The 13,948-nt window shown below is 48.7% G+C and overlaps 6 protein-coding genes across 6 annotated transcripts; 2 read left to right on the top strand and 4 right to left on the bottom strand.

Moving 5' to 3' along the window:
• Positions 1 to 2,674: 2,674 nt before the first annotated feature.
• On the top strand, positions 2,675 to 4,978 carry dus3 (tRNA dihydrouridine synthase DUS3; the record flags this gene model as incomplete). The annotated part of the gene is made up of 3 exons (XM_057288035.1): positions 2,675 to 2,877; positions 2,930 to 4,834; positions 4,897 to 4,978. The coding sequence occupies 3 exons, from the start codon at positions 2,675 to 2,677 to the stop codon at positions 4,976 to 4,978; spliced, it is 2,190 nt and encodes a 729-aa protein (XP_057154118.1).
• Positions 4,979 to 5,189: 211 nt separating this feature from the next.
• N7519_001256 (M24 family metallopeptidase) lies at positions 5,190 to 5,894 on the bottom strand (the record flags this gene model as incomplete). Its single annotated transcript, XM_057288034.1, has 1 exon — positions 5,190 to 5,894. The coding sequence occupies one exon, from the start codon at positions 5,892 to 5,894 to the stop codon at positions 5,190 to 5,192; it is 705 nt and encodes a 234-aa protein (XP_057154117.1).
• A 795-nt stretch (positions 5,895 to 6,689) lies between these two features.
• N7519_001255 (putative BAP31 domain protein) lies at positions 6,690 to 7,608 on the top strand (the record flags this gene model as incomplete). Its single annotated transcript, XM_057288033.1, has 4 exons — positions 6,690 to 6,710; positions 6,867 to 7,001; positions 7,059 to 7,162; positions 7,218 to 7,608. 4 exons carry the CDS (start codon positions 6,690 to 6,692, stop codon positions 7,606 to 7,608), a joined length of 651 nt encoding a protein of 216 aa, XP_057154116.1.
• Positions 7,609 to 8,329: 721 nt separating this feature from the next.
• Positions 8,330 to 9,646, bottom strand: mdm12 (ERMES complex subunit MDM12; the record flags this gene model as incomplete). The annotated part of the gene is made up of 1 exon (XM_057288032.1): positions 8,330 to 9,646. The coding sequence occupies one exon, from the start codon at positions 9,644 to 9,646 to the stop codon at positions 8,330 to 8,332; it is 1,317 nt and encodes a 438-aa protein (XP_057154115.1).
• A 2,332-nt stretch (positions 9,647 to 11,978) lies between these two features.
• On the bottom strand, positions 11,979 to 12,272 carry N7519_001253 (uncharacterized protein; the record flags this gene model as incomplete). Its single annotated transcript, XM_057288031.1, has 2 exons — positions 11,979 to 12,039; positions 12,142 to 12,272. 2 exons carry the CDS (start codon positions 12,270 to 12,272, stop codon positions 11,979 to 11,981), a joined length of 192 nt encoding a protein of 63 aa, XP_057154114.1.
• A 506-nt stretch (positions 12,273 to 12,778) lies between these two features.
• N7519_001252 (uncharacterized protein) lies at positions 12,779 to 13,017 on the bottom strand (the record flags this gene model as incomplete). Its single annotated transcript, XM_057288030.1, has 2 exons — positions 12,779 to 12,986; positions 13,007 to 13,017. The coding sequence occupies 2 exons, from the start codon at positions 13,015 to 13,017 to the stop codon at positions 12,779 to 12,781; spliced, it is 219 nt and encodes a 72-aa protein (XP_057154113.1).
• Positions 13,018 to 13,948: the final 931 nt, after the last annotated feature.

Genomic DNA, 13,948 nt, shown 5'->3' with positions numbered 1-13,948 from the left:
AGAAGAAGGCCGACAATACATCAGTTAAAGTCTAGAAGTTGAGAAGAAACCAATAGAGCATGGGATAAAGTTCGAGACAAAAGCATGAGACCGAACAAATATCTGCCTAGGTAGTTAAGAGGTGCCTTCCCCCAGAGCATAATTCGGTATGTAGATAGTAGATAACTAGGGAGGAAAGGAAGGAAGCAAGAAGCGGACTGCAAGGTGGCTTTACTACGACCTACCTACCTACCTAGGTACCTAGGTAGGGATTACAAAAGCAGTGAACCCCACCGGGGCCCAGGCTCAGTGAGAACTACCACTGAGTTAACGCTCTTCACTACAACATGTATTTCTACTCCCTACCACGGTCTGATTCATTAAAGACATGAAATTAATACTAGAAAATAGTCCTATTGGCTCTACATAATATATGATTTCTAAAATTTTAATTACGGCTATATTTATCGAGTAAGGTTTTAACTCAGTGGCCGGCGCTCTTTTTGGGCGTTCTTTCAGATATTACTTCTTATCGGTCTTACAGCCTTTCAAAAGGATTATGAGTAGTAACACGGAGTATACCCACCTAGGTATAAGATTACTTGTAATATGTTCAATATATGAAGCGGTAAGAAACATATACCATTTAGGGGACTTTTTTTACGCCTATATGTGTATATAAATAGCTTGAGGAAAATGAAATATGGAGGTCCATCGGTTACGAATTTATGTAGACACAACATTTTGTATTACAGCTATCTTATGCCTGCGAGGGGTTGTGTCAAAATATCTTGGGTGGCTTGGGTGGACTCGTGCCTTACCTACATATAGGTAGTAAATATGTACCTACCAAGGTATGTATTATGTAGTTTAATTCTCAATGTATATGCTCTATAGCAGAGATACAGAGCAGAGTTACTCTTGTGGCATAGGGCACGGGAAAAGACGCAAAGTAAGGCGAGTGAGCAACCTCTTGCTCACTCAAATACCCATCTCCACGCCAGACACTGAGCCGGATCAAAGTACTCACTCAAGCGTTACATCTGCGGAGCATCAATAATTGTCAACTTGTACTGAATGTGCAAGGCAGTGAAATACTGTGTCACTTGCAACCAGTGGATATATGGATGGTGTTTAACAATGTGTGTACGATCAAGAACACAAAGAAGTCTAAAAAAAAGTCTAAAGCACAAAAAAAGCAAGACACTGTTGGCCTGGGAAGGTCGGTCCATCTATTTGCTACAGTAAAATCACAGCCTTTGGACCGCCCAGCCACATTATACTTTCAAAGACCTCAGGGGGACTTGCCAAGTTCAAGATATAAGAAGACAGACAATATACCAGTTGAAGTTGGAAAGAAACTAATAAGAAAATGAGCTAAGTTCGAGACAAAAGAGCGAGACAGAGCAAGCATATAAGCGGAGCCTTTCCCTGGGGCACCGAGTAGCTTAACCAGATGTGCAGATAGTTTTTCTCCTAGTTTTTCTCCTATCAAAAGAAAAGGAAAGGGAAAAACTGTTAGGGTAGCGCCACTACTAGGGCTCATAACCTGTCAAAGACGTCGATGTGCATCTTGCAGTGTGAGATTGATTGAAGAGTTGAGGGAGCTAAGTTCTAGACTAGGCAGGTTGCCACTCTCACTTCAGGTTCAGATATTGCTAATTTCAGATATCCACTAATGTAGATCTTCCTTATAACGATCCAACCCATAATATCAAACTCCGCGGTCTAATGCATTTCGATATCTCTACAGACCTCTCTCTCTAATATGATACTACAGTAGTTTTCAATAAGGGTGGTTTAAACATTAAATTAAGAACATTTGTCAGACGGGTTATCTGCATTAACGGACCTAGCCTACTACCAGTAGGTAGGGCCATTTAATTGCTAACCCGGGGTCGTTACGGCCGCCTAAATGTGCCGGGGGAGGGACGAACCCAATATATAGTTATTAGTAATGCGTGCACTCGACGATCAATCATGTTGTACATACACATAGGGTGCCATTCTAGAGTATCATATTAGCATAATTCCAAGCGACAATAACAAATTTTGCACTTACGGCACGCGCAATGCCCGCTAAGCCTTGAGTGGCCATCACAGTTGGGCAATTGGCCTGGATATGGCCACGCTGATGGAAGTAGTGGCAAGTTCGGGCCTCCTATTATTATATAATCAATTAGCACGCCCGCGAATATAGGTAGACTTATAAGACATAGCGAGTGCGTACCTGGACCCTTCCACGGCCGGCGCTAACTGCACGGGCAACTGTCATATTGTAGTAATAATATATATGTGTATATATATATAAAAGGAACAAGACATGAGCGGAACTGTCTCTATTTGAAGGTAGAGGGAAAACAGAGGAAAGATCAAGGGAGGAAAGATCCGTGCTTAAATAGATAAGCATCCCTTTGGAAAGACATTTAGAAAGACACACTTAGAAAGACAGCAGAAAGGTTATGTTTGATAAGATGTCGGGAGATCTTTCGTGCCTTCCAAGGTTAGGGCAATAAGTGGGGTTGTGGTATTTGAGTTTGCGCTTGCCCGTTATAGGAAAAGGTCCCGCACATACCAAGCCAATTGTATCGAAGTCAAACAGTGCAAACATATCGCCTGGATGCGAAATTTTGACCGAACGTACCGACAGCGATTGCGAAGTCTCGTGAATAGCTTGCTCTTACCCTGAAATACAATGGATCCTGAAAATACAAAGGACCAAGCCTCAGAGACCAGCGTTGCTGTTCCTGACACGGAGGTTCCAAAACGCGACGCCGCAAATGAGTCTTCCAATCCGAGCGTGGAAGAGCCTCCAGCCAAGAAGGCACGACTGGATGAACCTTCCAAACCCGCCCAGGTAGATATGCGCGATAGGGGAATCGCACCAGTTAAAGCGGAGTATGTCTTGCTTTCCCTCAATTGTCACAAAATACTAACTTTAGCCATTCAGGTATCGCATCCAAATCACGCCGAAGCCTCGCCCCGCAGAAGAGACTAGCCCCGACGATGCCGCCGAGGCCGCTCCCCATGATGATCGCGATGGTGGCAAGAAGGACAAAGGAAAGAAGAAGAAGAACAAGGGCCAGAACACAAATCGCAGCTATGGTACATCTAAAGACGCGAAGGGCCTTTGCAGCACAAGAATGTTTGCGAACGAGTTTGCCGCTGGAGAGTGCCAATATGGCGAGAAATGCCGGTTTGAGCACGATTTGCGTGTTTATCTGAAAGAGCATAAGCGCGAGGATCTTACAACCATGAATAACATCTGCCCCGTCTATGAAGCGCTAGGAAAATGCTATTCCGGTTGGAAATGTCGCATGGTTGGTTCGCACTCGACCGAGAGAGAAACGGAAGACGGCAAGAAGGAATTGGTCTTACTGGAGGATGCTGAACGTATGGAGAAAGCTCGTCCTCGTATTGCCAACGCGACACCAGACGGAATTGTGAACATCATTTCCAACGAAGACAAAATTTCACTTACAAGAAAGCGCGAGGAGACTCCTCGAGCCGATGCCTACACCACATGGACCATTCAAGTGTCTGCAGAATTGGAGAAGGCGATCCATCAGCGATCTACCACCCGCGAGAAGGGTGAGCTTGTTGAACCGGACGAGCAAGCGAAGATCGACATGCAGGAGAACCGTGCTCAGTTCCTTGAGCCTCCCTTCATGCCGTCAGAGAAGCGTCGCATTTACTTCGGACCGGAGACACCCGTTCTGGCACCTCTCACAACCCAAGGCAACATGCCATTCCGAAGACTCTGTGCAGATCTGGGCGCGCAGTTCACATACTCAGAGATGGCTATGAGTATGCCTTTGATCCAAGGCTCAAAGTCTGAATGGACCCTGTTGAAGGCGCACGAGTCGGAAATGGCACCGCCAACCGTCATCCCAGGCGACAATATTGTTCAGGGCTATGATAACTCCAAGGACTGCAAGTTCGGTGCCCAAATTGCTGCTAACAAGCCATGGCAAGCTCTCAAGGCCACTGAGGTGTTATCGAAATTTACGCCCAACCTGCGCGTTATTGACTTGAACTGCGGTTGCCCTATTGAGCTCGTATTCCGTGATGGAGCTGGTTCAGCTCTTCTTGACCATCACTCCAAACTGGAGAAGATGATTCGCGGCATGAACACTGTCTCGCAGGAGATTCCGATTACCGTAAAGATCCGCATGGGAACCAAGGACAACCAGCCTACCGCGCAGAAGCTGGTCGAGCGTATGGTTCTCGGTGGATATGAGTCTAGTGTTCTGGACCTCGGCCCTCCGGGTGCCGCAGCCATTACCCTGCACGGACGTAGTAGGCAGCAGCGCTACACTCGACAGGCAGACTGGGGATACATCTCAGACTGTGCAGCTCTCATCAAGCGCCTGAACAAGAAGCAGGATGCACTCAGCGACACCATCCGTGAACCGGATGCCCGCCACATGCCCAATGGTGGCAAGACCTACTTCATTGGAAACGGCGACTGCTACTCCCATGTTGACTACGACGACCACGTTAACAATGCTGGTGTGGACTCTGTGATGGTGGCACGTGGAGCCTTGATCAAGCCATGGATCTTCGAGGAAATCCAGACCGGCCAGTATTTGGACAAGTCCGCGACTGAGCGTCTGGCTTATATCGAGAAGTTTGCCAAGTACGGTCTCCAGGCCTGGGGTTCTGATGAGCATGGTGTTGGAACAACCCGTCGCTTCCTGCTGGAATGGCTGAGCTTTGCCTATCGCTATGTCCCAATCGGACTGCTGGAATACCTCCCTCCCAACATTCAGGACAGACCTCCTGCTTGGCGCGGCCGGAATGAGTTGGAGACGCTCATGGGCAGTGGCAACTACAAAGACTGGATCAAGATCACGTAAGTTTCCTCTTGTCGGTTTTTTTATAGACTCATTGACTAACCATTCATCGATACGACAGTGAAATGTTCCTGGGCCCTGCACCCGACACCTTCAAGTTCGAGCCCAAGCACAAGTCGAACGCCTACGAGGCCGAGGGCTAAAAAAAAGGCAAAGGCATGTATATGCATCTCGCATATCCTAAAATTGTACATAGAATCATCACGAATGCATTGTCTGGATGTTTTAGCAAGGAGCTCAATTCTTTCAGGTGTTAGAAGAAGGCCTTGGTGAACTATTTTCGCCGCGCCAAGGAGATCGCATACGCGAAAGAAAGGCAATCAGCGAGACGTAGTATGTGGCCACCGTTAAAGTCTAATCGACCGTCAGAAGTTGCTCGTAGAAACCACCAAATCCGCGTGCCCGATCATGAAGATGAATTTCCAGAATCCAATGACGCTTGAACCCGTCACGGCCTGGCAGGCCCATTGAGTCATTATTGCCCTTGGCGATATAGAGGGAGACTCTATCCCGCGGAATGCGTTCATGAGGGAACGACCCAACCAGATGGCCCGCAATATCCGCGCCGAAATCCCAGCCCTCTTGTTTTGCAACCTGGCATGCGATATTGTAAAGATCGTCTCCCGACATATCTGGGTTCTCGCTATATTTCGCCTTGACTGTATTCCAGATCGGTTCGAGGGCATCCCGCAGCTTCTGCTTATTTGGGTCATTTCCTAGGACGAAAGTGCGCCCAAAGTCGGCTTCCCAAGCTTCAAAGACTGGGCCCAGATCAATAACAAGGATATCATCAGGCTGAATGACACGATCCGGAGGGTTATCGCTAAACGGGCTCAAGGTGTTTGGTCCACTGCGGATGACTCGTTTGTGCCAGTGGGTCTTGATGCCATAGCGATCGAGCCCTAGTTGATATATTTCTGCATTTAGAGTCTTTTCGGTGATTCCTGGCCGGATCAAATCGCGTTCGATCTCCTCGAAGAGAGCAACGGCCTTGTCTTGTGCACTTCGAAGCTGGGATGCTCTTTCGATCTCTTCGGTGCTCAGATTTTCGTGCGCCATGGCTTCGAGAGGAAATGAAAAAGTAGTCAACTTTGAGGGGATTCAATTATGTCTGTGTAACTGTGTAGATTCACGTATCAACTCCCCTCTCGACTGCTGACAGCTTGCCAGGCTAACCCATGCAGTAGCCGAAACTTCCCCACTTGAGGGGAATCCTTTCCCGGTGACTCACCGAATACGATGTACATAATTGCATATTAATATATTCCATTTGGTCGAGAAAAATAATATTTGGAGAAACGGTAACTATATTATGCTGATAATTGCATTATCAGTTATACAATGTAGATGTAGATCCCGTCCACGAGTGATGACGACATATACTAGACTTCAGTGTTATACATAGCAAGAATATCATCGAACATGCTGGTAGAGACTGGAGAATTTCAATCAATTCAAGCTCCAGTCTACATACCCAAGTCAATTGTCTCAGGAACGAAGTCAATGCCTAGGGAGATCTGGGGAATCTCCAAGGCTGATTAGGGTTGATGACAGCATCACGTGCAGACCCTCCGAGGCCATGACGTCTTCCTCCGAACCTGAAAAACTTCCCCCATAAGACCACCTCGTCTTTCGATTTCCCAGACCTCCAATTGCCTCAACTATTTGGTCCAAGGAAACTCTCTTACTTTAGTCTTTCTGTGTTTGTGCTTGTTCACTACAGAATTGCTGCTTCTCGCATTTGTTTACCTTCCCCCCCTAAGCTATCCTCACGAAGCTCTTGTGACCCCGCCCCTTTTGATTAGGCCAGAAACTCGATTTTAAAGTGTCGCTTGGTTGATAGTACACGGCACAATGACTCTCTACTACTCCCTTGTAAGTCTGACGAGCTCCTTCCAAAGTTGCTTCTTGTGGTGCTGCTCAAGAATCGCTGCAGCCTGGTGCCTGAAACTGTCCATCCAGCCCAAGCTGCCAACATCATATCTCCAGACCCTGCGCCTATCGATGGACTAACACAATGCTCTTATACAGGTGTTCCTCCTTCTGGTGTTCGAGATGGCCGTATTCTTGGCTCTCGTCATCCCTCTTCCCCACACCATTAAGCGCAAGCTGTTTGCCTTCATCTCCGAGAGCCCCATCATCGCCAAGCTGCAATATGGATTGAAGGTATATTGCCAATTTGAGACGCCAAATTTCCGTTCGCACTGCTAAACTGGCCTCCAGATTACCTTCATCTTCATCCTCATTTTGTTCATCGACTCCGTGAACCGTGTGTACCGTGTGCAGCAGGAACTGTCGTCCTTCACTAAGGACGGTCCCGGCATGGGGTAAGTAGCCAATCCTCAGATATTCTAACGAAATTTCTAACCATTGTTATAACAGAGCCGCCCACCTCGGTACCGACCGCATGGAGGTCCAGGCCCGCAAGTTCTACTCGCAGCGCAACATGTATCTCTGTGGATTCACTCTGTTCCTCTCCCTGATCCTCAACCGCACCTATACCATGATTCTCGAGACTCTCCGCCTTGAGGACCGCGTCCGTCTCTTCGAGGGCGACAAGAAGGCCGGCGGAAAGGACTCTGCCCGTATCGCGGAGGCTGGCTCAGTCGGCGAGATCGGTCGTCTTAAGGAGGTTATTGAGGCAAAGGACCGGGATATTGAGACACTTAAAAAGCAGTGCGAGGGTCTGACTCGCGAGTACCACAATCTGGGTGACCAGGTTTCCAACGAAAAGGGCGAGAAGAACGAGAAGAAGGACAAGAAAGACCTGTAACGGGTTGCGCTGTCCGATTCCGCCTGACTCAGACTGTCGAAGCCCAAGCTTTGATAGACTTTCACTCGCGCACCTTTTACCTTTGCTTTGGATTGAGGGCTCGTCCCCTTCAGGGACTTGGGACCCTTTCGGCAACAAAATCACTCGACACATTCTGGACTAAGTTTTGTGCATATCTACCCTTTCTCTATGTATGAACTCTACAGTTATGTAGAGGGGAATGTGGGACTACAGTTGGCAGGAGTTCTCTACCGCTGCTTTCCTTTCCATGTACTAGCAGATATCTTTAAGATTTTTCGATGGGATCCATAGTGCTGATTCTATAGCACTTATCATATTCAATCAATTTTACCCTTTCGTATCAATTGTCTGTTGATATGTTGCGCTGCGAGTAGAACTTGCGGGCCTGGACCTCCATGCGGTCGGTACCGAGGTGGGCGGCTCTGTTATAACAATGGTTAGAAATTTCGTTAGAATATCTGAGGATTGGCTACTTACCCATGCCGGGACCGTCCTTAGTGAAGGACGACAGTTCCTGCTGCACACGGTACACACGGTTCACGGAGTGAGGCGTGGGCGTGGATTAAGGCGTGGTAACCGCTCGGTGTATAAAAAGCTAAGGCCCGGAGCAAGAATTGTTCCGCCTAGAGATCATAATTTATTCGTAATGTACATAGTATAAGAACCAACCGACTACGGCTGGATGGTATGATTTGAAGATTCAAACCAGGAATGTCCAGAAGCTAGGATATACAAGCTCCTCCTCAAAGATCCTTCGAACTTGAGCGAGTACAAACCGCTCGACCTTCCCAACATTCTTCAAGACCTGCTTCCCATCTTCCTTGCGACCAATCTCACTATCCACCCGGATCTCCTGCAAAAGCCCACCCTGCCGCTTCAGTTCCTTCTCCTTCTGATCGCCCCCGGACCGAGGCCGACCATCGTCACTGGGATTTTGGCTACCCTGAGACTGTTCAGATCCAAGCAGGGCATCCGCGTCCTCCGCAGAAAGGAAACAGAAATGCACTCGCTTGCGGATATATGCAACAACGGCAACTCCGTCAAACGTGATGCCCGTAACATTCAATTTCAACGGCAGCCCCACGAAGCTTGGCATCGGGTAGTCAAGCAGGATCTCCGCTGTCAGGGACATGCGCACGTCTCCAGCATACTTCGCATGGCAGAGCACCTGGAAGTCCTCTGGGCGACGTTCACGCATGCGCGGCGGGATGGGGAGCGATTGACCCTCGGCGGCGGGGTCGTCTGATGTCTCTATTGAGGGCTGTGGCGCGTCAGTGGGGTCGCTGGTATGCGGGTTTGACCCGCTGCTGCCGGAGTGGCCAAGGGAAGGATGGGAGGGGAGTGTGTTTGCGGTCGAGGGTCTGGAGGTGGAGTTGGTGGTATCCAGGTCTGGTTCCGCAAGGTGATGTGGTCCAGCAGGGCGGGCTGCTTGGGACCTGGGTCCGACACCCATACCCGAATCTGACCATCCGCTCGCAAAAGAAGTGCCACCTGCTACGGCGGCAAGGGGTGTCTGGGTGCCTGATAGGCCGCCCAGGGACCGCATGTGGTATCCTAATGTTGATGTACCGCCGGGGATTCCTGGTGTACTGGCGCGTGGCATGAAATGCGGGTTAAGGTGGTCGCCTAGTGGGGATCGAAGCGCAGATGGCTGGAAGCCTTCGCCGGGGTATGGATGGTGACTGAAATTATGGAGGCTATGCGCGGTTGGATTGTAGGTCATGTCGTCTTCGTATGGAGATTCGTGGAGCTCATGCCCGAGCTCCTCTGAGGCGACGGAGGTGTCGGCATCGTCGTCGTCTTCCTCGTAAAAATCTGCGAACGGTTCGCAGATGTCTTTTATCTCGAGATCTGGGGCGATGGTCCCGAAATCGAAGGAGTGGACCTGGACCGAGCGAATAAAGCGCGGGAGCGTGATCTCCTGGAATTTGTCATGTACGAAGGACCGGATTCGCTCTGCCAGGGCTTCCCCGTCCGGGCCGGAGGTGGCAGCTGCCCAGTCGACTTCGATTGACATCACATATGCAACGTTATAGCTCTTGATGCTTGTTGCTGGGAGAAAGAAGTTGGGGAGCCCGTGACGGTATCACCACGTGATATACATGATGACATTCCGGCCAGTTGGCGCATCCATCGATAAAGAACGAACTACTATGAAGCAATGATCAACAAACTACTGGGGAATACAATCCATGGATGCTTCATTATGCAATATGTAATATGCGTTCCAAGGTTTACTAATTACTATATAAGGGTATAAGGACATTTCATTCATAACACACGTAACTGCTTTCCATCCTTTTCATTCGATAACTCTGCCCGGTCCAATTTTCTCTTCATTGGCCCCGATCGTTTTGATGTTGGCCGGGGATCCAATCTAGACCGGTGAAAGTCAATGATCAATGCTCGGTGGATCGGTACATTACTTACATTGCTTCGGTACAGATTGGTGATATTGAAGCCATAACCGGACTTCACGAACTAAGATGCCATCTGGACACTCTTAATCTGAGGGCCAAGTCATATCCCCCACCTGTTTTGCTGGATTTAGCCAAGCACAGCGCCAACAAAGATGCGGATTGGTCAATTAAGGAGCTTTGACGTGGTCTGCGCGGCGTGGAGCGAACCCGTGTTTGGGTATTTTGCCGCCGACTTTCGATCGAATCCTTCGGTTTCTTCCACATCGACCCGACCCAGTTTGATATGATATGATTAGTTAGGGACGACACGATCACAGCCACCCCTACGCAGGTATCTACCCCTTGAAAGGTTGTGACAGGAAACCGACAACTACGTATCGACAAACCAACAAACCTAGGGTGGATATTGGTCGATTCAACACTAAAAAATAATCAGCTGATACAAATTATATGCGGGACTAATGCAACCCACGAGGTGTCTGTGCAGCCTATCGCTTACCTTGTACCTTGGGATCGCAGCCGCGTCTAATGTCACTAGCATGTTCTAAAACATACTGACCAGCCTCCAGATCCCGAACCTCCCACCTGTTCGGGGGCTGTGCCTTGTTTCTCGACCTTTCCCTTTTGTATACTGGACTTGATTTGACTTCGTGTCCTACGATCAGAGGATGGAACCGATTTCCATGCGCCTTTACCCTTATAGCTTTGACGTGACTGGTTCTTGAGGGCATTCATTCCTACCCATCCAGTGTTCGATCGACACCGCAGAATGCATGACATGACTCGCGTATGGACAACGTGTCCAAAGCCCATTCTCGCCAATAGGGAATTTACGCCTGTCCGACTTTACCGAGAGTAACGTCACATCCTCGCTAGATCCCCAACAGTCTTGTCATTTATGTATTTCTATCTGGGAGGCCAAGAGAAGGCTCTGCGATGCGTTAAGAGGGCCCACATACCCTGCTGATGAGAGTGTTTCTCAGTTCCAACCACCCAGAGCACTTTAGACTGCTTGAAGACTTTGTTTCCGTCTACTTTGCTACAAACAGATAAGCATCGCGAACATGCGCCATCCCCAGCTTTGGCCCCCATCTTGCACGCTATTTTCCTTGTTATCGCCACCTCGCAGGGGTATTTCTGGGATCCGGTATTGGTCGTATAATCCAACAAATTCCTTTGCCACCAACAGGGGAGATGTGTCTTACTGGTTGTGTTGGGTTCGTGAAAGTGCGGCATGCCGAAGATCTTCAAGGTAGATCAACTGAATTTAGATCTGGACGACAGTGAATATGGTATGATGCGAAGAGAACTGCTTCCATCTGCAATGGCGTTGGCTTATAGATAATATGAATACACGCCAGCCGCCAACAGAAACACACACCTTAACTGCCCCTCAGTAGTATCAAGACAGAGTGGACTTATCGACAATTCCGTAGGATAATAGATCATTGTGGGCAACGTGACTGTTGTATGCCAATGAAGTTCTACAAAGCTGGACATATTTTCCTTCTGCTTGATACTGCCATTTTATATTGGAATCCGCATGCATCAGCCATTGAAATAAAACTTAGTGGGAAAATAAGAAGTAAAAATATCTTAGATCAAGACAACATGATGTATTGCGTATTAAATACCAAACTCTATGGTCTCTCAACTTGTCCACGAGACCGTATTGTCCAAGGAGAGGAAGATCCGCGCACGCGTAGATAGACGATCAACACGGAGAACCACACGCAAATAATCACAGGGGAAAAAAAAGACAGAAAAAAGTCAAAACGAGATCCCGAAATTCCAGACATATGAAACTGTCGCCCAGCTCCCAGAATAACCGATGCGAGGCAACAAATGAGATTGCTCCCAAATAGCAGACGTGATACAGTGTTATTTTCTTCTATCTTGAAGCAGACACAGACAGGGCGGGGACGCCAATCACTCGAGGATCGTAGGACATAACGATGGACGGCCTCGAGCCCCCGAAGTAATCGAGTGCCTATTGTGTTTTGTTAGCCAAACTCTATGCAAGCGACGGCCGTCGCGATATGAAAGATGCAACTCACATCTGAGGTCACTTTATCCACCGTGACGAGGGCACCGGAAGCCTCGTGCACGAGGCTGCTCCTTCACGCCCTTGCACTCAGGAGTCCCTTGTTTAACACAAGGGACCACGCCCTCTTCCTGGTACTTGCAGCCGCAGGCGTATTCAAAGATGTAGATGGAACACATATTGAGGGTCGAGTGAAGAAGTCAAGTTGCAGAGGATTCAGAAGCAGGTGGTGCGGATTGAAGATGACTGGGTTCGAAGGAGGTCTTCAACTCTAGATGTTGATTGCTGTGATGAGAAGCAAGAACGGGATCAATGCCAGGCTTTATAGCATTTGATGGCCACATCAAGAGAAGTGAATTGACTGCGCAACTGAATAGAAAAGGAAAGAGAACACACCACCCAGAGTCGCAAAAACGGTTCGGTCCTTCCGTTCCCCTACAAGCGCTGTAAATCACCTATCCAGATGCGCCGTATGCAGGCAGTGACTTGGTGATCACTTGTTGCGCAGTCAAAAAGAAGGTGATGGAGGGCACGAAAATTGTATACACATGCGCCATATCTAGGAAATATGCTTTCACCAACAGAAATCAGCGTTTGTGGTAGGTGGGCCGCTGGAGTGTAGTGTGCCTCCGGGAAGAGTCACGGTTATTGACATGGGGTTCGCGAGCAGCAGGGTTGGTCAAGGTCACCGAACCCTAAGCATGACGACCGCTGCAAGTTCCAACGCCCGCAGGCTGTAGGGAACACTTGACATCACTCTAAAAGCGCTGCAGCCAGTGTTATGGCTCATGTCCTGAGCGCCAACAGTGGCCCTCATCGGATGGCACCTCATAGGGCCAGTGCTGCGGCGGAAGCGTGGGTCAGGAACATAGTTTGCCCCGTCTGACAAACCTCTATGATCCTGATAGCTTACCTTAAGGGCATGGCTTATACTGGGAGGAAGGCACCTGCCACAGCTTTCTCATGATGTGTGTACCTAACTGTAGGCGGCGCAGGAGATGCGACTAATTGAGTAATGCCGGTGAAATTTGGGTGACTCTTCTCAAATTCTGATGTTGGGATACTCAATGTGATTCCCAAGAACTGTATTCCCCGCATATGACCCAAAGAGTCTTGGCTCTAGACCTTCATGATGTACCGCAGGGCTAGATAGGCAGACCGCTGAAAGAAGCATCGGGAACCAACCGAAATTCATAGAAGACGGTCCTCCAAGCAAAATTGCACACCAAGTCAGTCTCGATAAGGCAGGAGATGACTTCACTGACTCTATTGCAATGGAACTCGACTTGTGAATGTAGGCGAATAAGGCTCATTTCTATGGCGCAGTTGGTGATAGCCGCAAGCTCTGCGCGATTAAAATGCGAAAGACTGCACAGTGACAAGGCTTTTTTTTTTTTAAAAAAAAAAATAAGATTGTGGTTAAGCGAGTAGAGCGATTGCGAAGCCAAGAAAAGTCAGACGTGCTGTGGTATACGGAGTAGTATGGTCGGTGTTGGCCGAGTGCGATATTGGCCATAAGGCGTTCTTCGTCGGATCTAGCGCGATCTTGCTGCAGGGCCCAGGATAAAAAGAATTCAACGTTGGCCTATCAATTAATTCTAGAGCGTTAATTTCTGGCGACAAGCACCAAGTTCCTCAGCCAAGGCACAGTAGCGTTCATATGGATTCGACTGAGGCTCCCTTTGCTGAGGCGCCGGCCCACACGGGATATTAACTCCGAGCGAGTAGAGACGTGCGAGGCTAGGGCGGCAAGGCACAGCAACGCAATCGACAGGTCGAGACCAGTCGCTGAGCAGTCTGCTTTGCCGCTGTTGGTTTGTGTTTTTCAGACATTGCAGAGAAGGGAAAAAATAGA

This window comes from Penicillium mononematosum (genome assembly GCF_028829835.1).
Source record: "Penicillium mononematosum strain IBT 11891 chromosome Unknown utg000001l:1.0-4488741.0:1.0-4491989.0, whole genome shotgun sequence".
In the NCBI taxonomy this organism is placed as follows: Eukaryota; Fungi; Ascomycota; class Eurotiomycetes; order Eurotiales; family Aspergillaceae; genus Penicillium; species Penicillium mononematosum.
This window is presented reverse-complemented; position numbering and strand designations above follow the sequence as displayed.